General features: G+C 66.9%; 4 protein-coding genes across 6 annotated transcripts; 1 reads left to right on the forward strand and 3 right to left on the reverse strand.

The window, feature by feature from the left end:
• Positions 1-3,398: 3,398 nt before the first annotated feature.
• LOC110478825 (RNA-binding protein 4B) lies at positions 3,399-8,108 on the forward strand. 3 transcript variants are annotated; one of them, XM_077789716.1, is made up of 4 exons: positions 3,399-3,559; positions 4,992-5,413; positions 6,441-7,142; positions 7,603-8,108. In XM_077789716.1, exons 2-3 carry the CDS (start codon positions 5,002-5,004, stop codon positions 7,133-7,135), a joined length of 1,107 nt encoding a protein of 368 aa, XP_077645842.1. In that variant the 5' UTR covers positions 3,399-3,559; positions 4,992-5,001; the 3' UTR covers positions 7,136-7,142; positions 7,603-8,108. The 3 variants fall into 3 exon arrangements, with proteins under 3 accessions (XP_077645842.1, XP_077645844.1, XP_077645843.1); XM_077789717.1 differs by having other exon boundaries at positions 3,489-3,532; XM_077789718.1 differs by lacking the exons at positions 6,441-7,142; positions 7,603-8,108 and adding an exon at positions 5,680-5,746 and having other exon boundaries at positions 3,425-3,559.
• A 1,325-nt stretch (positions 8,109-9,433) lies between these two features.
• Positions 9,434-13,972, reverse strand: LOC110478824 (RNA-binding protein 14). The gene is made up of 2 exons (XM_021545714.3): positions 13,589-13,972; positions 9,434-9,585 (listed from the first exon to the last, which is right to left on the reverse strand). The coding sequence occupies exons 1-2, from the start codon at positions 13,932-13,934 to the stop codon at positions 9,536-9,538; spliced, it is 396 nt and encodes a 131-aa protein (XP_021401389.1). The 5' UTR covers positions 13,935-13,972; the 3' UTR covers positions 9,434-9,535.
• LOC144247964 (uncharacterized) lies at positions 9,865-11,799 on the reverse strand. The gene has a single exon (XM_077789772.1). The coding sequence runs from the start codon at positions 11,557-11,559 to the stop codon at positions 9,865-9,867; it is 1,695 nt and encodes a 564-aa protein (XP_077645898.1). The 5' UTR covers positions 11,560-11,799.
• A 254-nt stretch (positions 13,973-14,226) lies between the features above and the next one.
• CCS (copper chaperone for superoxide dismutase) lies at positions 14,227-17,086 on the reverse strand. The gene is made up of 8 exons (XM_077789722.1): positions 17,039-17,086; positions 16,327-16,399; positions 16,105-16,242; positions 15,332-15,512; positions 15,179-15,239; positions 14,746-14,823; positions 14,504-14,607; positions 14,227-14,413 (listed from the first exon to the last, which is right to left on the reverse strand). Exons 1-8 carry the CDS (start codon positions 17,072-17,074, stop codon positions 14,260-14,262), a joined length of 825 nt encoding a protein of 274 aa, XP_077645848.1. The 5' UTR covers positions 17,075-17,086; the 3' UTR covers positions 14,227-14,259.
• Positions 17,087-20,337: the final 3,251 nt, after the last annotated feature.

Here is a 20,337-nt window from a genome sequence, read left to right on the forward strand (position 1 = left end):
TGTCATTTTGGAGGATTTTCTCTCATTATGGAAGATTTTCTTTAACTTTGGGCAGATTCCTCCTCTTTTTGTTCCCCTTTTCCTTTTTGGGGGTGGGATCTCATTTCAACACCCCCTCCCCGATTTTGGGGATCACTCCCATTAATCTGGGGTGGGGGGGGGTCCCTTGAGTCAATCTCTGCCAAACAAACCCAAAAACCTCATTTTTCTACCAAAAATCCACATTTTCATTGCCCCCCTGCAGCATTTTGGGGACCCCCGCCCCAAATGAGTTTCTGGGGGATGGGGGCTGTGCGCTGGGGGGGTGGGGGTCCCCTGAACCCCCCCTGCCCCCCAGGTCCTGGCAGAGCCTGTACTGCGTGCTGCGGGGGGGGGTCCTGAGCGTGTTCAAGGACGCGCGGGGGGCGGGCGCGGGGGTCCCGTGGCACGGCGAGCCCCCCGCCCCCCTGCGCGGCGCCCGCTGCCAGCCGGCCACCGCCTACCGCAAACGCAAACACGTCTTCAGGCTGGGGTACGGGGGACTGGGGGGCACGGGGGAGAGTGGGGGAAATGGGGGAATTGGGGATCAATGTGGGGAAATGGGGGGGGAATGGGGGGAATTGAGGGGGGAGAATGGGGGGGAAATTGGGGGAGAATGTGGGGAGAAATGGGGGGAAATGGGGGGAGAATGGGGGGAATTGAGGGGGGAGAATGGGGGGAAATGGGGGGAGAATGGGGGGAATTGAGGGGGGAGAATGGGGGGAAATTGGGGATAAATGTGGGGAAATGGGGGGGAAAATGGGGGGAGAATGGGGGGAATTGAGGGGGGAGAATGGGGGGGAAATGGGGGGAAATTGGGGGAAAATTGGGGGAGAATGGGGGATAAATGGGGGGAGAATGGGGGGGAATGGGGGAAATTGGGGAATAAATGGGGGAAGAATGGGGGGAAATTGGGGGAAAATGGGGGGAGAACTGGGGGGAAAATGGGGGGAAATTGGGGGGAGAATAGGGGGGATATTGGGGGGGAATGGGGGATATATGGGGAGAAATTGGGGGAGAATGGAGGAAAATGGGGAGAGAATGGGGGAAAATGGGGGAAATTAGGGGAAAATTGGGGGAGAATGGGGGAAAATGGGGGGAAATGGGGAGAGAATGGGGGGAAATGGGGGAAATTAGGGGAAAATTGGGGAGAATGGGGGAAAATGGGGGGAATTGCGGGAAGAATGGGAGGAAATTTGGGAATAAATGGGGGAAGAATGGGGGGGAAATTGGGGGAAAATGGGGGGGAAAATAGGGGATAAATGTGGGGAAATGGGTGGAGAATGGGGGGAAATTGGGGAGAGAATGGGGGGAGAAATGGGGGGAGAATAGGGGGAAATTGGGGGAGAATGGGGGGTGAATGGGGGAAGTGGGAAAATTTGGGATTAATGGGGGGAGAATGGGGGAAAAATTGAGGGGAAAATGGAGAGAATATGGGGGAAATTGGGGGAAATTAGGGGAAAAATGGGGAGGAGATGGGGAAAGTGGGAGGGGAAATGGGAGGTAATTGGGGGGAATTGAGGGGGGAAATGGGGGAAAATTGGGGGAAATAGGGGAAGGGGGGGAAATGTGGGGGAAGATTGGGGAGACATGGGGGGAAATGGGGAGAAAATGGGGAGAAAAATGAGGCAGAAATGTGGAGGAGATGGAAAATTGCGGAGGAAAATGGGGTAAAAATGGGGGGAGCATGGGATGAAAAATGGGGAGAAAGGGAGAAAAAAATACAGAAATAATGGGACAGACTTGCAGGGAAATGTGTAAAAAATTGGGGAAATGGGGGAAGATGGGGAGGGGGGAGATGGGGAAAATGGGGGGACACAAGGGGGTCTCAAAGGGGCTGGGGGGGTCCCGGCCCCCTCAGGCTGATCCCAGCCCCCCCCAGGCTGAGCGATGGGAAGGAATTCCTGTTCCAGGCTAAGGATGAGGTGAGACCCCCATCCCCCCCATTCCTCGGGTGTCCCTGGGTGTCCCCTGGGTGTTCCCTAGGAGTCCCCTGGATGTCCCCTGGGTGTCCCTGGGTGTCCCCTGGGAGTTCCCAAGTGTCCCCTGGGTGTCCCTGGGTGTCCCCTGGGTGTCCCCTGGGTGTCCCCGGGTGTCCCCTGAGTGTCCCTGGGTGTCCTCCAGGTGTCCCCTGGGTGTCCCCTGAGTGTCCCTGGGTGTCCCCTGGGTGTCCCTGGGTGTCCCCAAGTGTCCCCGGGTGTTCCCGGGTGTCCCTGGGTGTCCCCGGGTGTCCCCTGGGTGTCCCCAAGTGTACCCGGGTGTCCCTGGGTGTCCCCCGCCCCCCCCGTGTCCCCACTGTCCCCGTGTCCCCCCCAGGCCGACATGGCCCTGTGGCTCCGGGGGATCGAAGCCGCCGCCGGGGCCGCGCTGGGTCCGGGGGGGCCCCGGGAGGGTCCGGGGGTCCCCGGGGGTCCCCCCAAGGGGATGTCGCGGGCCCTGAGCCTCCCCCCGGTGCCCCCCCCGGCCGAGGGAGCCCCCCGGGCCCGCGAGCCCAAGGAGAGGGAGAAACGCTTCAGCTTCTTCAAGAAGAACAAGTAGAGATTTTGGGGGGGGGTCCCACAGCCACGGAGGGACACGGGGGGACCCCGCGGGGGGGGCTCAGTGTGCCCCCCAAATCTCCCCCGTCCCGTCCCGGTGATGTCCCCGCGCAGCCCCCACCCCAATAAAGTGACTGAGACTGAGACTGGGGGGTCCGAGTGTGCTGGGGAGAGGTGGGGGGGAACTGGGAGGGACTGGGGGGAACTGGGATGGACTGGGAGGGATTGGGATGGAACTGGGATGGGACTGGGAGGGACTGGGAGAGATGGGATTTGAGTGGGGGGCTTTGGGATGCAGACTGGAGTTGGGGTGCGGGTGGAGATTGGGATGAGATTGGGATGGGATGGGATGGGATGGGATGGGATGGGATGGGATGGGATGGGATGGGATGGGATGGGATGGGATGGGATGGGATGGGATGAGCCGGTTTAGGAATGGAAGGGGGTTTCAGCAACAACCGGCGTGGGGCACTCCAGAGCTCCCAGTGCTCCCAGTAGGAACCTCCGCGCTCCCAGTGCTCCCAGTACGGACCCCAATGCCCCCAGTACCTCCAGCGCTGACAGTGCTCCCAGTACCCCCAGCGCCCCCAGTATTCCTAGCGCTTCCAATACCCCCAGCTCTCCCAGTTTGGCTCCCAGTGCTCCCAGTTTGGCTCTCAGCTCTCCCAGTTTGGCTCCCAGTGCTCCCAGTACGGCTCCCAGCTCTCCCAGTTTGGCTCCCAGTGCTCCCAGTACGGCTCCCAGCACACAACGCCCCCCCACCCCATGAATGGACCGCTCCCGCCCCCCCCGCAGCAGCCTCATAGACCGCTCCTCCCTCGCCCCGCCCCCTCCTTGCTGTGATTGGCTGCCTCCGCCTCATGGGCGGGCTCAACCGGCGGCTCGATGACCTCACGCTGCGGCGTTTGACGGACAGCACCGGCAGCCAATGAGCGCGCGGGAGGCGGGGCGGGGCCGGGAGACGCCGCCGCCATTTTGTGAGCAGCGCGCGGCGGACGGGGCAGGTGGGGGCGGGGGGGCCCGGGGGGGTTCGGGACCGGGACCGGGCCGGGACCGGGCCGGGACCGGGGGGACAGACGGGCCAGGCCCCGCCGGGGCGCCCGCCGGCCGCGGGGGATGCGACCCGGGACGGTTTGGGGGGGGGGGGTGTTGGGCCTGTGGAGGGGAGGGGTTTGGGGGGGGGGGTCCTCAGGTCTGAGGGGACTCAGACAGGAGGGGACAGAACGGGTTTGGGGGGGTCTGAGGGGTCTCAGCCCCGGGGGACAGGAGGGGTTTGGGAGGGTCTGAGGGGTCTCAGCCCCGGGGGACAGGAGGGGTTTGGGGGGGGTCTCAGACCTGAGGGGACAGGAGGGGTTTGGGGGGGTCTGAGGGGTCTCAGCCTCAAGGGGACAGAACGGGTTTGGGGGGGTCTGAGGGGTCTCAGACCTGGGGGGTTTTGGGGTTCGGGGCGCGGCTCTGCCCTGCGGGGGGTGCGGAGATTTTGGGGTGACTGGGGACCAGTCCTGCAGGAAAAGGGGTCACACACTTAGGTGGGTTTTCAGGGTTTCAGAGGTTTAAGGTGGTTTTTTTTGGGGTGTCGGAGGTTTAAGGTGGTTTTTTTTTTGAGGTGTATGTGGGCACAGTTTAGGAGAACAGCAGAGGTTTGGGGTGTTTATTTTGGGGGGGATTGGAGGTGTTTGAGGCTCCGCCCTGAAGGAGCAGAAGCAAAATATGGGGGGGATTTTGGGGTGTTTGAGGCTGTGTCCTGTGAGAGGGCCTCAGCCCTGGGGGTCTACCTTGGGGTTTGGGGGTTTCTGAGGGGATTTGGGGTGTTTGGGGCTGTGCCCTGAATGAGCAGGGGAAGAGTTTTGGGGTGTTTGTTTGAGGAGATTTGGGGTCTTTGGGACCACAGGCCCAGGGACACACACAGATGTTTGGGGGCTTTATTTGAGGGGTGTTTGGAGTCCAGCCCTGAGCACAGAGATTTGGGGTATTTGAGGAGGTTTTAGGATGTTTTGGGGCACAGCCCCAGGGACACACAGAGATTTGGGGTGTTACAAGGGATTTGGGGGCACAACCCTGGGCACACACATGGAGATTCAGGGCGTTTTATTTGGTGTTTTGGGGGGCACAGCCCCTGAGGTTTGAGGTGTTTGAGGAGGATTTAGGGAGTTTTTGGGCACAGCCCTGGGCACACACAGAGCGTCTCAGGCTGTTTCTTGGGGGATTTTGGGGCTGCTTTTGGGCACAGCCTCACACAGAGGCTTGGGCTGTTTCTTGCGGGGTTTCAGGGGGCACAGCCCTGGGCACACAGAGAGAGGTTTGGGGTGATTTAGGGGGTTTTAGGGTGCAGCCCTGGGCTTGGGCTGTTCCTCAGGGGTTTCAGGGCTGTGTGTGGGCTGTTCCTCGGGGGGTTTCGGGGCCGCTCGGGGCTCACGGCGGCGCTGTCCGGCGCAGGCGGGTCGCGATGGTGAAGCTGTTCATCGGGAACCTGCCGCGGGAGGCGACGGAGCAGGAGATCCGCTCCCTGTTCGAGCAGTACGGGAAGGTGCTGGAGTGCGACATCATCAAGAACTACGGCTTCGTGCACATCGAGGACAAGACGGCGGCCGAGGACGCCATCCGCAACCTGCACCACCACAAGCTGCACGGCGTCTGCATCAACGTGGAGGCCAGCAAGAACAAGAGCAAGGCCTCCACCAAGCTGCACGTGGGCAACATCAGCCCCGCCTGCACCAACCTGGAGCTGCGCGCCAAGTTCGAGGAGTATGGCCCCGTCATCGAGTGCGACATCGTCAAGGACTACGCCTTTGTGCACATGGAGCGGGCCGAGGACGCCGTAGAGGCCATCCGGGGGCTGGACAACACCGAGTTCCAAGGTGAGGCACGGGGCTGGGCGGCGGGAGGGCTCTGGACGTTCCCACCGGCCCCGTTCCGGGGTCGATCCTGGATGTGACCACGGCCGGCTCCGTGTGCCGTAAAGCGCCCTCGGGGCTCTGGGGTTGGTGTCGGTTGGTGCCCGCCCCGCCGCAGTTCCAGGGCCGCCCTCGCGTTGCGGCTGGAACGAGGGCAAGGGCTTGGGGGCTCTGGGCCGGGGAGGACGGGACTGACCCATCTCTGATTAACCAGCACGGCCGCCCCGCAGGAGGACCCCGACGGTGACGTCCTGTGCCGGGCCGGAGCAGCGGGTGACGCCAGGCTGCCTCCCGCCCTTGTAGCCTTGCCCAGCCTGGTAAGAGGGTGACGGAGGCGCCCGACCCCGCGCCCGGCGTCGCTCGGGCGCTTGACGGGGCCGAGCGGCCGGACTCGAGCCGCGGCGCTGGCGGCGGTGATGGCGAGCGCGTCTCCCGGCCGGGTGCTCAGGGCGGCGTCCGGAGCTTCACCCACGCGGCGGCGGGGCCGGACCGGGCGCTCCCGGCGCTGCCGGGGCTCCACACGTGCTGCTGCCCCCATTCCGGGCCTTCCCCAAAAAACAGCGACCCAGCCGGGCTGGCGCAGCTGCACCCAGAGCTGTCCCGGCCGCGTCCGCGCTTGGCTTTGCCTCGTGCCGCGCTCGGGCCAGGCCCCGTTCGCTCCGGGGTGCTTCCCGGTGTCGCATCCCTCTCGCTGCCGCTCCGGCGTTTTCCAGCGCGAACCTTTGCCGTCACATGGGGCCGGCAGTGCCGGGTCTGACCCCGGGCTGCCGGAGCTTTGCCGGGCTGGCCGGTGTGGCCGCGCTCGGCTGTGGCAGCACGTTCCGGTCAGCCGCTGTCCAGCGTCCATCTGGTGGCTCACGCTCGGTCCCGCAGCGGCTCTTCCCGCGCCGGTGGCTGCGGAGGGCTTGGGGGGGTGGCAGCCGGTCCCGTCCTGTCCCAGCGGTGCCCCGGCACGGCCACACTGACCCTGCCTCTCGCGTCTCTCCCCAAGGCAAGCGGATGCGCGTGCAGCTGTCCACCAGCCGCCTGCGGACGGCGCCCGGGATGGGAGACAAGAGCGGCTGCTACCGCTGCGGGAAGGAGGGGCACTGGTCTAAGGAGTGCCCGGTGGATCGCCCGGGGCAAGTGGCGGACTTTGCCGAGGCCTATAACGAGCAGTACGGAGCCGTGCGCACTCCCTACACCGCGGGCTATGGGGAGACCGTGTATTACGATGAGGCCTACGGCGGGATGGCCGACTACTACAAGCGCTACCGCGTCCGCTCCTACGCCACGGCCTCGGCGTACGACGCCTACGCGGAGCAGACCATGGCCCAGTACTCCCAGTATGCCCAGTACTCCCAGGTCCAGTCCTCCGCCATGGCCGCCACCACGGCCATGGCCGGCCGCATCCCCACCACCTTAGACGCGTACGACCGAGCGCTGCTGCCCACCCCGGGCGCGGCGGCCGCCGTCGCCGCCGCCGCCGCCACCGCCGCGGCCGCCGCCGCGTCCTCCACATATTACACCCGGGACAGGAGCCCCCTGCGCCGCACGGCCGCCGCGGCCGGCACCGTCGGAGAGGCGTACACGTACGAGCGTGGGCAGCTGTCGCCCGTCTCCTCGGTGGCCCGGGCGTCCCTCTACGACATGCAGCGCTTCGGGCGGGACCCGTACGCGGACCGGGCGCGATACTCCGCCTTTTGAGCCGGAGGTGAGCGCGTTGGTGGCTCTTGGCACTGCGGGGGGGCCCCGCCGCCGGTGTTCCCGGTTGTGCCAGTCGTTTGAGGCGGGTGACGGGTCACGCTGACACGGACGGGCCCCATGGGCGTTAAAGCCCAGCCGTGGCGAGGAGGTGCCGTGGTGAGGAGAGCGGTGCTGGTGTCACTCTCACGGATGTAACTCACGTTCCTGCTGGGCTGGGCGCCGTCCCGGCGCAGTCCCCGCGGGGTGGGGGGTTCCCACAGAGCCCCCGGCCCGGGGGCAGCTCCTGCTCGCACGGGCTATGCCCGGGTCCCGGCGGGCCCAGGGTCCGAGGGGCCGGAGCCCCGCCGCTGCTCCACGTCAGGACTCTCTTGCTCCCAGGAAGCCGCAGCTCCCCAGGGCACCGGGGCTCGGCACAGTTCCGGATCGGCCCCGGGAGCACCTGCGCCAACTCCTCTTTTCTCTTACAGGTAAGATTTGTGCGGCTGGACGTCGGGGTCCCGTCGCACGCCGACTCGGCGCCGCGCGTCTCGGGCCGCGCCGGGTGCCACCGCCGCCGCGTGCCGCTCCCGGGCCCGTTCCTTACGGACACGCGGCTCTTCCTCAGCCTGGGCAGGATTAGCTCAGCCCCTCCCCTAGCTTCCCCCGCCCCCCTGGGCAGGATTTTGCTTTTCCAGGTAGTTTTGGGTCCCCACCCCAGGCTCAGGCGTGAGCGCGCAGCCGCAGCCGTCCCCCAGCGCCAGCTTTGCTTTGCTTCGCCGCCCCCTCGCTCCCCCGGAGCTTTTCCCGAGTCGTCGTTTTGTCTTTTTTTTTTTTCCTTTATTTTTTAAGAGGGTGAATAATCCAGTGGTAGGTTCTTAGCCCAACGCTGTAGCTGACCAGAGGCCGCCGCGCCGGTGGGGGTGGAACCCCCCGAGTGATTTAGAGTCCCCTGACCCCACTTTCCGGTAAAATAAAACTCAAAATTTTTCACAAACGGCGCTGGCTCCGCCCCCGGTTCTTCCTCTGCACTCATGTCCCCCCAGAACACGGCACGGAACCTTCTGGACTCCCTGGTGTTGTCTGTGCCCTGCCTGGCTCTCCTATGCACACCAGAGCCCCCGGGGAGGGGCTGCTGCAAATGGGAACACCCCCAAAACGGTCCTGGGGTCCCCCAAAGGGGCACCCAGGGGTGACAGAGGGGTTTTAACCCCCAGCTCTTCCTCCTTTCATGGGTGAGTGGCAGGAGCTGCCACTTAACCTGACCAGGGCTAATTAGTCTGCAAACTGCCTTGTTTGAACCAAACTGCTTCATATTGTCCCCAAAGTGGCTCGTTTGTCCCCAGACTGTTCCTGCCTCTTGGTGTTCAGCAATTAAGGCCATTAAGCCCAGGACATGCCTTTGGTGATGCTGCCATTTCTGCCTCACCAGCGCTGATAGGTGCCGTGGTCACCCGCGGGTGCTGCCATCGCCACACTTGGGGCCAGTCCCAGGGGTGTGTGGCCACCCTGGAAATCAGGGGAGAAGCGTCAGATCCTCCTGCCTGGCTGTTTACCGCGGTGGTTAATGAGCCTCATCCATCCCTCCTGTGGTGGCACAGCCGGACTGGGCCGTGACTGGTCCCTGGGGAGAGATGGGGACAGGAAGAATCTGCATGTGGTGGTGACGCTGGTACCTGGCACGGCATGCACCACCCCTCAAAACTAGCTTTCCTCACCCAAAATGAGCCCTGGCAAAGGTTGGTGCTGGTGCTCTGGTGTTGTGGCAGGGCAGCGTCTGGCACTTCTGCTGCCGGCTCTGAATGCTGCTCGTTTCCAAATCCACTCCTCCATGGTGGGAAAGCAGCCCCATCACCGGGAGCACCATCAACCAGGGCTGGGTGATGATGGTGGCACTGGGAGGTGCCCCCAGGGGTGGGAGTGGACCCCAGGACTGGGAAAGAACCAGGCGGGAGGCATCGGGCACCGGAGCAGACCTCAGTGTTTATTTACAGTCATAAAAAACCCCCGTCATCCTGCCGGGCCTGACGCTGGAAACGGGGAATTCACCCAAAAAATGGGACAACTCATGGTATAAAAGATTCTGAGCCTGCAACCATTGCGGGTTATGAACTGGCACCGAGCGCCTGCAGGGGATGAACCGTGCAGCCACTGCCAACCATAACCGCGGAACCTTCTAAAAAATTCCAACAGTAAAACCAGAAAGAATCGGCTGAAAAAGAACCGTCCGTGCCCCAGCGGGGCGGCGAGCGGGGCCGCGGCCGGCTCAGAGGCGGCGCTGGTAGCCCGAGTGGATGCGGGCAGGGGGCAGGTAGTCACTGTAGCCACCCGAGTAGCGGGCGTACTCGCTGTGCGCGTCTGGCAGGCGGCGGTAGTCCAGCGGGGACTTGGTGGGCGAGCGGCGGTACGCCAGCGGCGAGTCCGCTAAGCGCCGGTAATCGGCCAGCTCGGACAGACGGCGCTCGGAGCCGTACCTGGGCGAGAGAAGAGAGCGGGATCAGCCGGGGGGATGGCGCCCAGATCTGCCCGCGGCGGCGACACCGCGTCCCGCCCGGGGACGCACCGCGATGGGCAAAGCCGGCGCAGGACAGGATCGGACACCGGATGCCGCGGAGGCCCCGCTGTTGTGCCACCGCCTCCCCTCACCCACACCAAGCCACCGTCCCCTCCCCGGGATCTGCGCGGCGCGAGCGGAGCCATGGCGCCCACCGCGCCGGGCGATAGCGAACCGCGCCGGTGCCACGTGGCGCCGGTCAAGCCGCGAGCGGTGTGCCGGAGCCCGGCAAGCCGGCGAGCAGCGGGAGGCAGGGGCGGGGGTCGGTGCCCCGCCCGGCACCGTACCTTTTAGCCAGAGAGGACGATTTTTTGTACGGGTCGTCGTAGGCGGCGCTGCGAGGCGGGGAGAGGCGGGTGCGCTCGTACGGCGGTGCAGCGGCGGCCTGTGCCAGGCCCAGGTAGGAGCCCGCCGGCTGCCCCAGCTGGCTCGGCCCGTCGTAGGCACTGCCCGGCTGGGCTCGGTACGCGGCCGCCAGCGCGGCGGAGGACGGCTGCTGCGCTGGGTAGGAGGCCGCCATGGCGCCGGAGGCCTGCGCCCGATACGCGGCCGTCAGCGGGGCAGAGGCCTGCGCCTTGTAGGAGGCGGCGGCGACGGCGGCCTGGCTGCCGTAGGACGCGGCCAGCGAGGAGCCCGTCTGCGCGCCGTAGCCGGCGGGGAGCGCGGCAGCCGCGGGCTGGCTGCCGTAGGACGCGGGCAGGCCCGTGGCGGGCTGGGCGCCGTACGAGGCTGAGTGGCCCACGGCGGGCTGGGCGCCGTACGAGGTGGACAGCGCAGGTTGGGCACCGTAGGAGGCAGAGTGGCCGGCCACGGGCTGGTAGGCAGCGGCGGCGTGACCTGCCACGGCCTGGGTGCTGTAAGAGCTGGCGTGCACCGCCACGGCCTGGGCGCTGTACCCGGCAGACAGCACAGTGCCGGGCTGGGCGCCGTAGGAGCCGGCGTGGCCATCCATGGGCTGGGCGCCGTAGGAGCCTGCGGCCAGCTGGGTGCCGTAGGATGCCACGTGCACAGCCACGGCCTGGGTGCTGTAGGAGCCGGCGGAGCCGGCAGCGGGCTGGGCGCCGTAGGCGGCGATGGCGGGCTGGGCGCTGTAGCCGGCTGAGTAGCCTGAGGCGGGCTGGGCGCTGTAGGAGGAGGCCAGGGCAGCGGACTGGACGCCGTAGGAGCTGAGGGAGTTGGCGGCCGCGGGCTGCGCGCCGTACGATGCGGCAGCGGCGGGCTGGGCGCCGTAGGAGCCGAGGGAGTTGGCGGCAGCGGGCTGAGTGCCCGCGGCGCCCAGGGAGCCGACCGAGGGCTGGGAGCGGTAGGCGCTGCCCAGCGAGGCCGAGGGCTGCGCTCGGTACGCGGCGGCCTGGCCCGTGGTGGGCTGCGGGCGGTACGCCACGCCCAGGGAGGCCGAGGGCTGGGCTCGGTACGTGGCCCCCAGCGAGGCCGAGGGCTGGGCGCGGTAGGCGGCCGGCTGCGCCGTCATGGGGAGCGGCACCGCCGCGTAGCCGGCGCGGGTGGGCGAGCGCCGCAGCGGGCTGCGGTCCCTGCCAAAGTAGGAGGGGGATGAGGGCCGGGGCTGCGTGTCGAAGGCGTCGTACTTGGCGCCGAAGCGCTGCTGGTAATCGTACAGGGAAGGGGTGGCGGCGTAGCCGGCGCCCGTGGCCGAGGGGAAGGCGGCGTCGGCCGCCCGGCGCTGCTGGTCGAAGCCCTCGATCTTGGGCTGGAACTTCTCGCGGTACTCGAGGCCGATGCGTTTGGTCTTGTCGACGCTGAGGGCGGGCGGCGGCGCCTGGCCCGTGCCCTTCTTCTGCACGTTGGTGGAGAGCTCCACGTTCACCCGGCGCCCCTTCACCTCCTTCCCATTTAGGTTTTCGATGGCAACTTTAGCATCGGCTTCGTTCTCCATGTGCACAAAGGCATAGTCTGACAAAGCAGCAGAGAGAGCAGTGAGGGGAGAAAACACAACTCGTTACAGGAGCCAGCGCTAACGAGCCGTGCGGCGGCAGCGGGACGGGCGCAGGACGGGCGCTGCCGGCCCCGGGACGGCGCTGCCGGCCCCGCTCGCCGGAGAAGACACGACCCCCACCATCGGCTCTGCCCCACGCTCGTTTGGTCGCGGTCCCCCCCGGCGTCCCCCAGCTCACAGCCTCCCCCAGCCCGCCTGGCTCCCTCCGTGCCCCCTCCCAGCCCTCCCTGGCACATGGGGACCAAGGGCCCGGGCTGGGCTGGCAGTGCCAGCAGCTGGGCTCAGGGGACGTCCTGGCAGTGAGCGGAGCAAAGCTGAGAGAACCGGCGCCAGCACAGAGAGCGGGACAGGAAGGGGGAGAAAGCGGGGACAGAAAAAGACAAGGACAGAGACGGCAACAGGGACTTAAGACAGAGAAGAAGATGAGGGAGAAGAGGGGAGGAGGGAGGGAAGGAAGGGCCTGAGCACCCCCGGTGAGCGCCCGGCCATGGCGAGGAGCCAGCCCCACACGGCACAACCGCGGCTTGGCAGCGCAGCGGCGTCTGAGGACAGCGAGGGGCAGGGAAGCAGGACCTGGTGGCAGCTCTGGTGGCTGCCTGTGGCACTTGGCCCAGCAGGTTTGGGGGCTGGATGCCCCCATGGTGGTCAGGGGGTCACCCCCGTGGCACGACGGGTCCGGGGCCGGCACAGGGCAGGCGGGCAGCGACCCCGTGGCGTTCCCCTGCAGTCACAGACCAAGACCACCGAACACTGACAACCCACCCAAGGGTGTGTGGTGTGCTGGGAGCATCACTGGCCAAGCAAACCCATCCCAGACCCCTGAGCACCAGTACCATATCCCCCTCTCCTTTGTCCCCCCGGTGCCATCCCAGCCCCCTAGTTCCTGTCCCACATCCACATGTCCCACTCTGGAAGCCCAAAGAGGGGACGTGCCCTCCATGTCACCCCAGCCCTGCTGCCACCAGCTGGGGGTGGCCGTGGCACCCCCAAACCCGAGGGGAGGCCGGGCAGGTTCTGCTGGGCTGTGCTGGTGGCTGTGACCTGGGACGAGAGCAGAGGAACAATGTCCCCCTCCCGTGGGCAGGGGCACGCGGGCACCGCGGGGACATCACTGGGACTCCAGGGTGGGCTGAGAAGGGATGAGACGACAGCAGGGCCAGGGGGAGGGAAGTGGAGTGACAGCTGTCAGTCCATCAGTGCGACACGGGTGACGCCTGAGCTGGGGGAGGTGGGTGACCCCACCAGGCTGTGTTGGGGGTCCGCAGTGTGAAGCCATCGAACCCCTCGGGGGTTTCACGGGGTGCTCAGTGCACTCCCAGCTCTGTGTCCGAGCGTGTCTGCGGAGGCCAGGCCATGGCCTGGGGATGGTTTGGTCACACAGGTGGCAGCAGTGGGCAGGGAGTGGTGATGGCACAGAACAAAGCTGCCAGGAAGGGGGAAATGGGGGTGTTCAGGAGCGTGGGGAGCCCACCCGGGCCACTTGAGAGAGGGTGAGGAGGTTAGCCAGAAAAGGAACAGTGTGGAGATTTGAGGGTACGGCCCCAGCTGGGGTGTGGGGAGGCGCTTGCAGAGCACGAGGCCGGCTGCAGGAGGGTTCCCGGGGCAGTCCCGGGCCCGGGGCACCCACAGGGGCTGGCACAGTCCCAGCCGAGCCCGGGAGAGGCGATCGAACACACGTGGCTGCCATAGGGGGGGTGGGTTAAGGGGTCTGTACCGCCCACACGGGCGGGCGGAGGCGCTGCGGGAGGACGTGGCTGGCACGGGGGGGGTTACGGGAGCTCACTCGGCTCGCACGGCCCCGCTGGGGGCAGGGGGGAGGCGGCAGGAATCCCCCAGCCCCGCGCCGGGCTGCGGGCGGCGGCGGCGCCGCAGGCGGACGGAACTCGGGAGCCGCGGGTCCCCGGAACTCGGGAGCCGCGGCTCTCCCGGCGGCGCGGGCCGAGCCGGGCGGCGGCGGCGGCTCCGGTACCTTTCACCACGTCGCACTCCACCACGGGGCCGTACTGCTGGAAGAGCGAGCGCAGCTCGCCGCTCGTGCACGCGGCCGACACGTTCCCCACGAAGATCTTGCAGGTGTTGGTGGGGCGCGGGCGGGACGGCTCCACCACGATGCGGCGGCCGTGCAGCTGGTGCCCGTTGAGCTGCGCGATGGCGCGCGCGGCCGCCGCCTCGTCCCGCAGGTGCACGAAGGCGAACTGCTTCATCAGGGCGACGCCCAGCACCGGCCCCGCGGCGCCCGCGAACAGCTCGCTCAGCTCCTCCGCCGTCGCCTCCTCGGGGACGTTGCCCACGAAGAGTTTGATGCCGGGACGCATCGCGGCGGGGATGGCGGCGGGGAGAGCGGCGGGGACGGGACAGGCGGCGGCGGCGGCGGCTTCAAAATGGCGGCGGTTCCTGGGGGCGGCGGGGGCGGCGCCGCGCGCAGCGCGCCTGCGTGCCGTGCGCACCGCCCCGCCGCAGCGCGCCTGCGTGCCGTGCGCACCGCCCTGCCTCTGCGTGCCGTGTGCACCGCCCTCCCTTTTCCCGCCGCGTTAGCCCCGCCCACATCTCCTTAATCCCCGCCCCCGCCCGCTCTGGCCACGCCCCCCTTAAAGGAGCCGCAGCCGCTCGGAGCGAGGGGGGTTTATTGGAGGGGGGCTCCTACAGGTGCGGGCTGGGGGTCTCCATGGGGGTCCCCGGGGCAGCCCCACGGCTGCGCTCGCGCTCCTCCCAGAGGGTGACGCCGTCGCAGGAACAGACGCGTTTGGGGTTCTGGAAGAGCCCGGCCGCCCGGGCCACCACGCCACAAGCCAGCCTGGGGACACGGGAGGGTCAGAGGGGGTGACCCCACAAAGACCCCCCCCCCCCAAAAAAAAAACCCCCCTGGAGCCCCCGCAGCGCTCACCCCCGGCCCGAGTTGCCGGTGACGCGGGACAGCGGGTGGGACCCCCGGCCCAGGTCGTCCTCGCCCTCGGCCACCACCACGGAGCGGCCGATGATGTCCCAGACCTGGAGAGGGGGACTTGGGGGGTCACAACCCCATAGAGACCCCCCCCCAAATTGGGGACAGACGTTCCCCGGTGATGGGGCACAGCCTGGACCCCCCAGCCGGGGTCAGACTCCCCCCCCCCAGCCCCCAATTCCCACCTTCAGCTTCGAGTCCTCAATTCGGAACCGGGCATGGCCCTCAGCATCTGCCCAGATGTTCCCCAGGTCCCCGGCGTGCTGGGGGGGAGGGGGGTCAGGAGCCCCCCAAAACTCACAGAGCACCCCCAGCCCCACAGAGACCCCCTGAAACCCACAGAGACTCCCCCAAACACTCCAGAGACCCCCCTCCAAATCCCCTCACTGCACCAAAAATCCCACAGAGCACCCCCCGACCCATCATTGTCCCCCCAAACTCCTCCAAGACCACCCCAAATCCTCCAGAGACCTCCCAGAGACCCCCCAAATTCTTTCATTGCTCCCCCAAATCCCCTCCAAGGCCACCCTAAACCCTCCAGAGACCTCCCAAATCCCCTCACTGCCCCCCCAAACCCCTCCAAGACCCCCCCCAAATACCCCCCCAGCCCCAGCTCACCCTGTGCTCGTCCCGGGGTCCCCCGTGGGTCTCCCCGTCGGGGTTGAAGTGGCCCCCGCAGCTGTTTTTGGGGGGACAGGATGGGATATGGGGGTGAAATTGGGGGTCCCCACCTCCTGTACCCCCTCCCCGCGGCCCCCCTACCCCTCTCACCTGTCACAGGGGTCCGAGAGGTCCCCGAATTCGTGGATGTGGAGCCCGTGGGGGCCGGGGGGGAGCCCGGCCACGGCGCCGTCCACGAGGCAGCGGCCGGGGGAGAGCTGCAGGAACCGGAGCAGCCCCCGGACCCCCCCGGGACCCCCCAGCGCCGCCACCGCCGCTCCCCCGGGGGGAGCTGGGGGGGCACGTCAGGCTCCGGTACCCCCGAACCCCCCCCCGGACAAAAACAACCTCAGGGAGCCCAAAATGTCCCCCAAAACTGAGCCCAGAGCCCAGGCAGGGACCCCAGAACCTCCCCAGGAGCACCCAGCGCTGCTCAGGATCCCCCCAAAACCTTCTGTGACCCCCAAATCCTCCCAGGATCCCCCCAAAACCTTCTGTGACCCCCCCAAACCTTCCCAGGATCCCCCCAAAACCTTCTGTGACCCTCAAACCTTCCCAGGATCCCCCCCAAAACCTTCTGTGACCCCCCAGAAACCTTCTGTGACCCCCAGACCCTCCCAGGATCCCCCCAAAACCCACTGTGACCCCCCAAAAACCCCACTATAACCCCCCAAAATCTTCTGTGACCCACTCAAACCCCCTCTGTGACCCCCCCAAACCCCCCCAAAAACCCCTCTCACCCTCAGGGGAGCCCCCCAAGCCCTTGAGCACAACCCCCAAAACCCCAACCCCCCAAATCCCTGATTGTGCTGAGCCACAGCAGCACCCAAACCCCACTGGGACACCCCCAAACCCTTCCAGGACCCCCCCAAACCCCCACTGACCCTCGGCGGAGCCCCCCATGCCCTTGAGCACGGCCCTGCACCCCGAATTCTCCAGCAGCTCCTGCACTCGCTCGGCCGCTGCCGTGGTCTCCACCAGCACCGACTGCTCCTGGGGCCGCAGCTCCAGCAGCTTCACCTCTGGGGGGGCACAGCGGGGCTCTAGGGGGTCCCCCAAACCCTGGGGGGGTCCCCGGGGTCTGGGGGAGGGCTCGGGGGTCTCACCGGGAGCCGCGTCCAGCGCTGCCCGCACGGCATCGGCACAGCCCTGGCAGCTCATCTCCACCGAGAACTCCAGCTGGGGGGAAAAGGGGGGGTTCGCGCCCCGAAATTGGGGGGGAAGAGGGGAAAACGGGGCAGAAATGAGAGGGGGAATGTCGGCAGCTCGAAAAATGGGGGGTGAAAGGGGAGCCCCAAAAGTGGAGGGGAAGGAGCCCAGAACCCGCAGAGCTGCCAGGAAGGGATTCTGCACCCCCAAAAGTTGTTCTTGGGGCTCTGAACCCCCAAACCCGCCCGGCCAGGGTGTCCTGCACCCCTCTACAGGGGTACAGCACCCCTGAAAGTGCTTCTCGGGGGGTCCTGACCCCCCAAACCCCCCCGGAGGGGTCCTGTACCTCCAAAACTGCCAGGGATGAGGCTCTGAACCCCCAAACCCCCCCTGGAGGGGTCCTGTACCTCCAAAACTGCCAGGGATGAGGCTCTGAACCCCCAAATCCCGCCGGCGAGGGGGTCCTGCACCCCTAAAAGTGCTTCTCGCGCGTCCCCGGACCCCCAAACCCCCCTCGCGAAGGCTCCCGCACCCCAAAAGCGCCGCGGGCGGAATTCTGCACCCCCAAACCTCCCCAAAGCCGAGCGTTTCACCCCCGAGCCGCCCGTCCTCCGCTCCCCGAGCCCTCGAGTCCCTCCGCCCGCCCGGTCCCGTCCCGGGGGTCCCGACCCGGCAGCTGCTCCCGGCGGCCGCCGGCGCCGCCATGGCCGCGGACTCTGACCCGGAACGTCTCTCGCGCGCCCGCTCTGCCGCCGGACCGGATACGGCCGCACTGGGGGGGGGGAAGGGTTTGGCGGTCGCACCACTTCCGGCGTCCTGTCGCCATGGCAACGGCGCGGGGTCCGGAACGGGCATTCAGGGAGTTTTGAGGGGGATTTTGGGGGTCCCGAAGGGTTTTGGTGGCTTAGGGGGGGTTCTGGGAATGCCGCAGTGGGAATGGCGGCGTCCTGTGGGACGCAGTGGGGTTTTGGGGGGCTGCAGGGGTCAGGGGGTTCATCCCGCCCATAGGGACAAAGCAAGGACCCCCCAAAATCCCCTTGGAGTGTGTCCCCCAAAATGATCAGCACTTCCCCCTTCGATCCCCCCTCAATTCCGTGGGGCAATAGTTGAAAAAACCCCAAAACATTTATTTGCCCCAAAATGAGCACGGACACGGCTGAGGGAGGAAATGTGGGGATCACCGGGGTGGGAATAGGACACCCCAAAAATTATGAACCCCCTACCGGGGGTGAGAGCCCGTCCAGAGGCTCAGAGCCCCCCAAAACCAGATACCAGCCCCCCGCCAAGGACCCAGAGCCCCCCAAATCAGGGCTCAGCCCACTAAATCAAAGCTTAGCTCCCCCAAAAGAGGACTCAGCACCCCCCAAATCAGGATTCAGGCCCCTCAAATCAGGCTCAGCACCCCCTAAAGTGCTCAGAGTCCCCAAATCAGGGACCAGGAACCCCCAAATCAAGGGTCAGGACCCCCCAGAGGGCTCAGAGCTTCTCAAATCAGGGTTTAGCACCCCCAAAGTGCTCAGAGGGCCCCCAAATGAGGGCTCAGCCCCCCCAAATCAGGGTTCAGGACCCCCAAATCAGGGTTCAGGACCCCCAAGTCAGGTTCAGCACACACCAACGTGCTCAGAGCCCCCCAAATGAGGGCTCAGCCCCCCCAAATGAGGGTTCAGGACCCCCAAATGAGGGCTCAGCCCCCCCAAATGAGGGCTCAGCCCCCCCAGATCAGGGCTCAGCATCCCTGAAGTGCTCAGAGCCCCCCACATGAGGGCTCAGTCCCCCCAAATCAGGGTTCAGGACCCCCAAGTCAGGTTCAGCACCCACCAACGTGCTCAGAGCCCCCCAAGATGAGGGCTCAGAGCCCCCCAGCGCTCAGCCCAGCCCCTCCCGGACCTGCTGCACCAGCCGGGCCCTCACGGCGCGTCCCTCCCGCGCCCCCGGCCCGGGGGGCGGCGGCGGCTGCGGGGGGGGCTCGGGGTGGGCGGGGGCGGGCGGGAGCCCCTCGGGGGGCTCCAGGGGGACGCGGCGGCGCAGGGCGATGTTGTGCAGGATGCAGCAGGCCAGGAAGATCTGGCAGACCTTGGGGGGGCTGTACTGGAGCCCCCCGCCCGCCAGGCAGCGGAAGCGGCGGCGCAGCAGCCCCAGGGTGCGGCGCAGCGGGGCCAGGCTGCGCGCGTGCAGCGCGTTGTAGCGCAGCTCGGCCGCGCCCCGCGGGCCCGAGATCGGCGTCAGCAGCCACGGCTTCAGCGGGTACGAGCGGTCACCTGCGGGGGAACACACCTGAGTTACACCTGGAGTGGTGGGGATGCGCCTGAGTTACACCTGGGGTGGCAGGGACACACCTGAGAGTGGCAGGGGCACACCTGAGTTACACCTGGTGCACCAGGGACACACCTGAGTTACACCTGGGGTGGCAGGGGTACACCTGAGTTACACCCAGAGCAGCAGGGGCACACCTGAGTTACACCCAGAGCAGCAGGGGCACACCTGAGTTACACCTGGGGTGGCAGGGACACACCTGGAGCACCCCCAGCTCACCAGGGTCACCCCCAGGCTAACCCCAGCCGTCAGTGGGTGTGTGCAGAGACCCCCCAGACCACCCCTAGGTCACCCCCGTATTCCCGAGACCCCCAGGGACCCCCTGACCCCCAAACCCACCTCCCCCAACACCCAGACCCTATCCTTCGATAAGCCATCATCTTTGGGATCCCCCCACCCCCCAAACCCACCTCCCCCAGCAGCCAGACCCCCTCCTTCCATCCTAGACCCCCCTCACCCAACACCCAGACCCTATCCTTCGATAAGCCATCATCTTTGGGATCCCCCATCACCCCAAACCCCCCTCACCCAACACCCAGACCCTATCCTTTGATAAACCATCATCTTTGGGACCCCATCACCCCCCAAAGCCCCTCACCCAGCAGCCAGACCCTATCCTTCGATAAGCCATGACCTCTGGCATCCCGCATCACCCCAAACCCCCCCAAAGCCCCTCACCCAGCAGCCAGACCCTATCCTTTGATAAACCATCATCTTTGGGACCCCATCACCCAACACCCAGACCCTATCCTTCGATAAGCCATGATCTTTGGGATCCCATCACCCCCCAAAGCCCCCCAAACCCCCCTCACCCAACACCCAGACCCTATCCTTCGATAAGCCATGATCTTTGGGATCCCATCACCCCCCAAAGCCCCCCAAAGCCCCTCACCCAGCAGCCAGACCCCCTCGGGCCTGCTGCCCTCCATGAGGCGCGCCAGGGCCGAGTTCTCGAGCACGGTGGCGTTGGCGCACGAGCCGGGGAATTTGGCCACCACGTTGGTGATGTGGCCGCGGCGGTCGCACACCACCTGCATGTTGATGGAGTGGAAGTCGGCGGCGTTGCGGAACAGCGGCTCGTTGTCCGCCGGCGCCCGCAGCGCCACGTGCATGGCGCCCACCAGCCCCAGCACCCCGGGCAGCGCCGCCGGGTCCCGGGGCGGAACGGGCGCCGGCGGGAAGGCGATGTACCGGGCGGCCCGGCGCTGCAGGGCCGCCAGGAACTGCGCCAGGCAGTTGGACATGGCCGACTGGCTGATGCCCGTGCTGAGGCGCGACGCCGTCTGGAAGGAGCCCGAGGCCAGGAAGGCCAAGGCCGAGGTGACCTTCACGGCCACCGGCAGCGCGTGGCTGCGGCCCGTGAGGCTCTGCAGGTCGGCGCCGAGCTCCCGGCACAGCGCCGCGATGGCCGCCCGGTCCAGGCGGCAGCGCCGCAGCGCCTGCTCGTCGCTCAGCTCCAGGAAGGAGCAGCGCACCCGGTAAACGCGCTGCGCCGGGTACGGGCGGCGGCGGCGGCGGCCGCGGCGGGGGCTCGGCGATGGGGATGCGGCGGAGGGTGCACCGGAGGGCGCGGGGGGTGCGGGCTGACGGTCCCGTTCGTGGGCTTCACCCCCGTCCCGTTCGTGGGCTTCACCCCGGTGCTGCTCCCGGTCCCT

The sequence above is a fragment of the Lonchura striata genome, chromosome 36 (genome assembly GCF_046129695.1).
Source record: "Lonchura striata isolate bLonStr1 chromosome 36, bLonStr1.mat, whole genome shotgun sequence".
NCBI lineage: Eukaryota > Metazoa > Chordata > Aves > Passeriformes > Estrildidae > Lonchura > Lonchura striata.

Excerpts from the sequence above, each read along its gene's own strand:
- LOC110478825 (XM_077789716.1), top strand. The coding sequence starts at position 5,002 with ATGGTGAAGCTGTTCATCGGGAACCTGCCGCGGGAGGCGACGGAGCAG. Across the intron at positions 5,414-6,440 it reads GGACAACACCGAGTTCCAAG|GCAAGCGGATGCGCGTGCAG; the intron begins GTGAGGCACGGG and ends TCTCTCCCCAAG.
- LOC144247964 (XM_077789772.1), bottom strand. The coding sequence starts at position 11,559 with ATGGAGAACGAAGCCGATGCTAAAGTTGCCATCGAAAACCTAAATGGG.
- CCS (XM_077789722.1), bottom strand. The coding sequence starts at position 17,074 with ATGGCGGCGCCGGCGGCCGCCGGGAGCAGCTGCCGG. Across the intron at positions 14,824-15,178 it reads GACCCCGGGACGAGCACAGG|CACGCCGGGGACCTGGGGAA; the intron begins GTGAGCTGGGGC and ends CCTCCCCCCCAG. Across the intron at positions 14,608-14,745 it reads TTGAGGACTCGAAGCTGAAG|GTCTGGGACATCATCGGCCG; the intron begins GTGGGAATTGGG and ends CCCCCTCTCCAG.
- LOC110478824 (XM_021545714.3), bottom strand. The coding sequence starts at position 13,934 with ATGCGTCCCGGCATCAAACTCTTCGTGGGCAACGTCCCCGAGGAGGCG. Across the intron at positions 9,586-13,588 it reads GGAGTGCGACGTGGTGAAAG|GTACGGCTCCGAGCGCCGTC; the intron begins GTACCGGAGCCG and ends TCTCTCGCCCAG.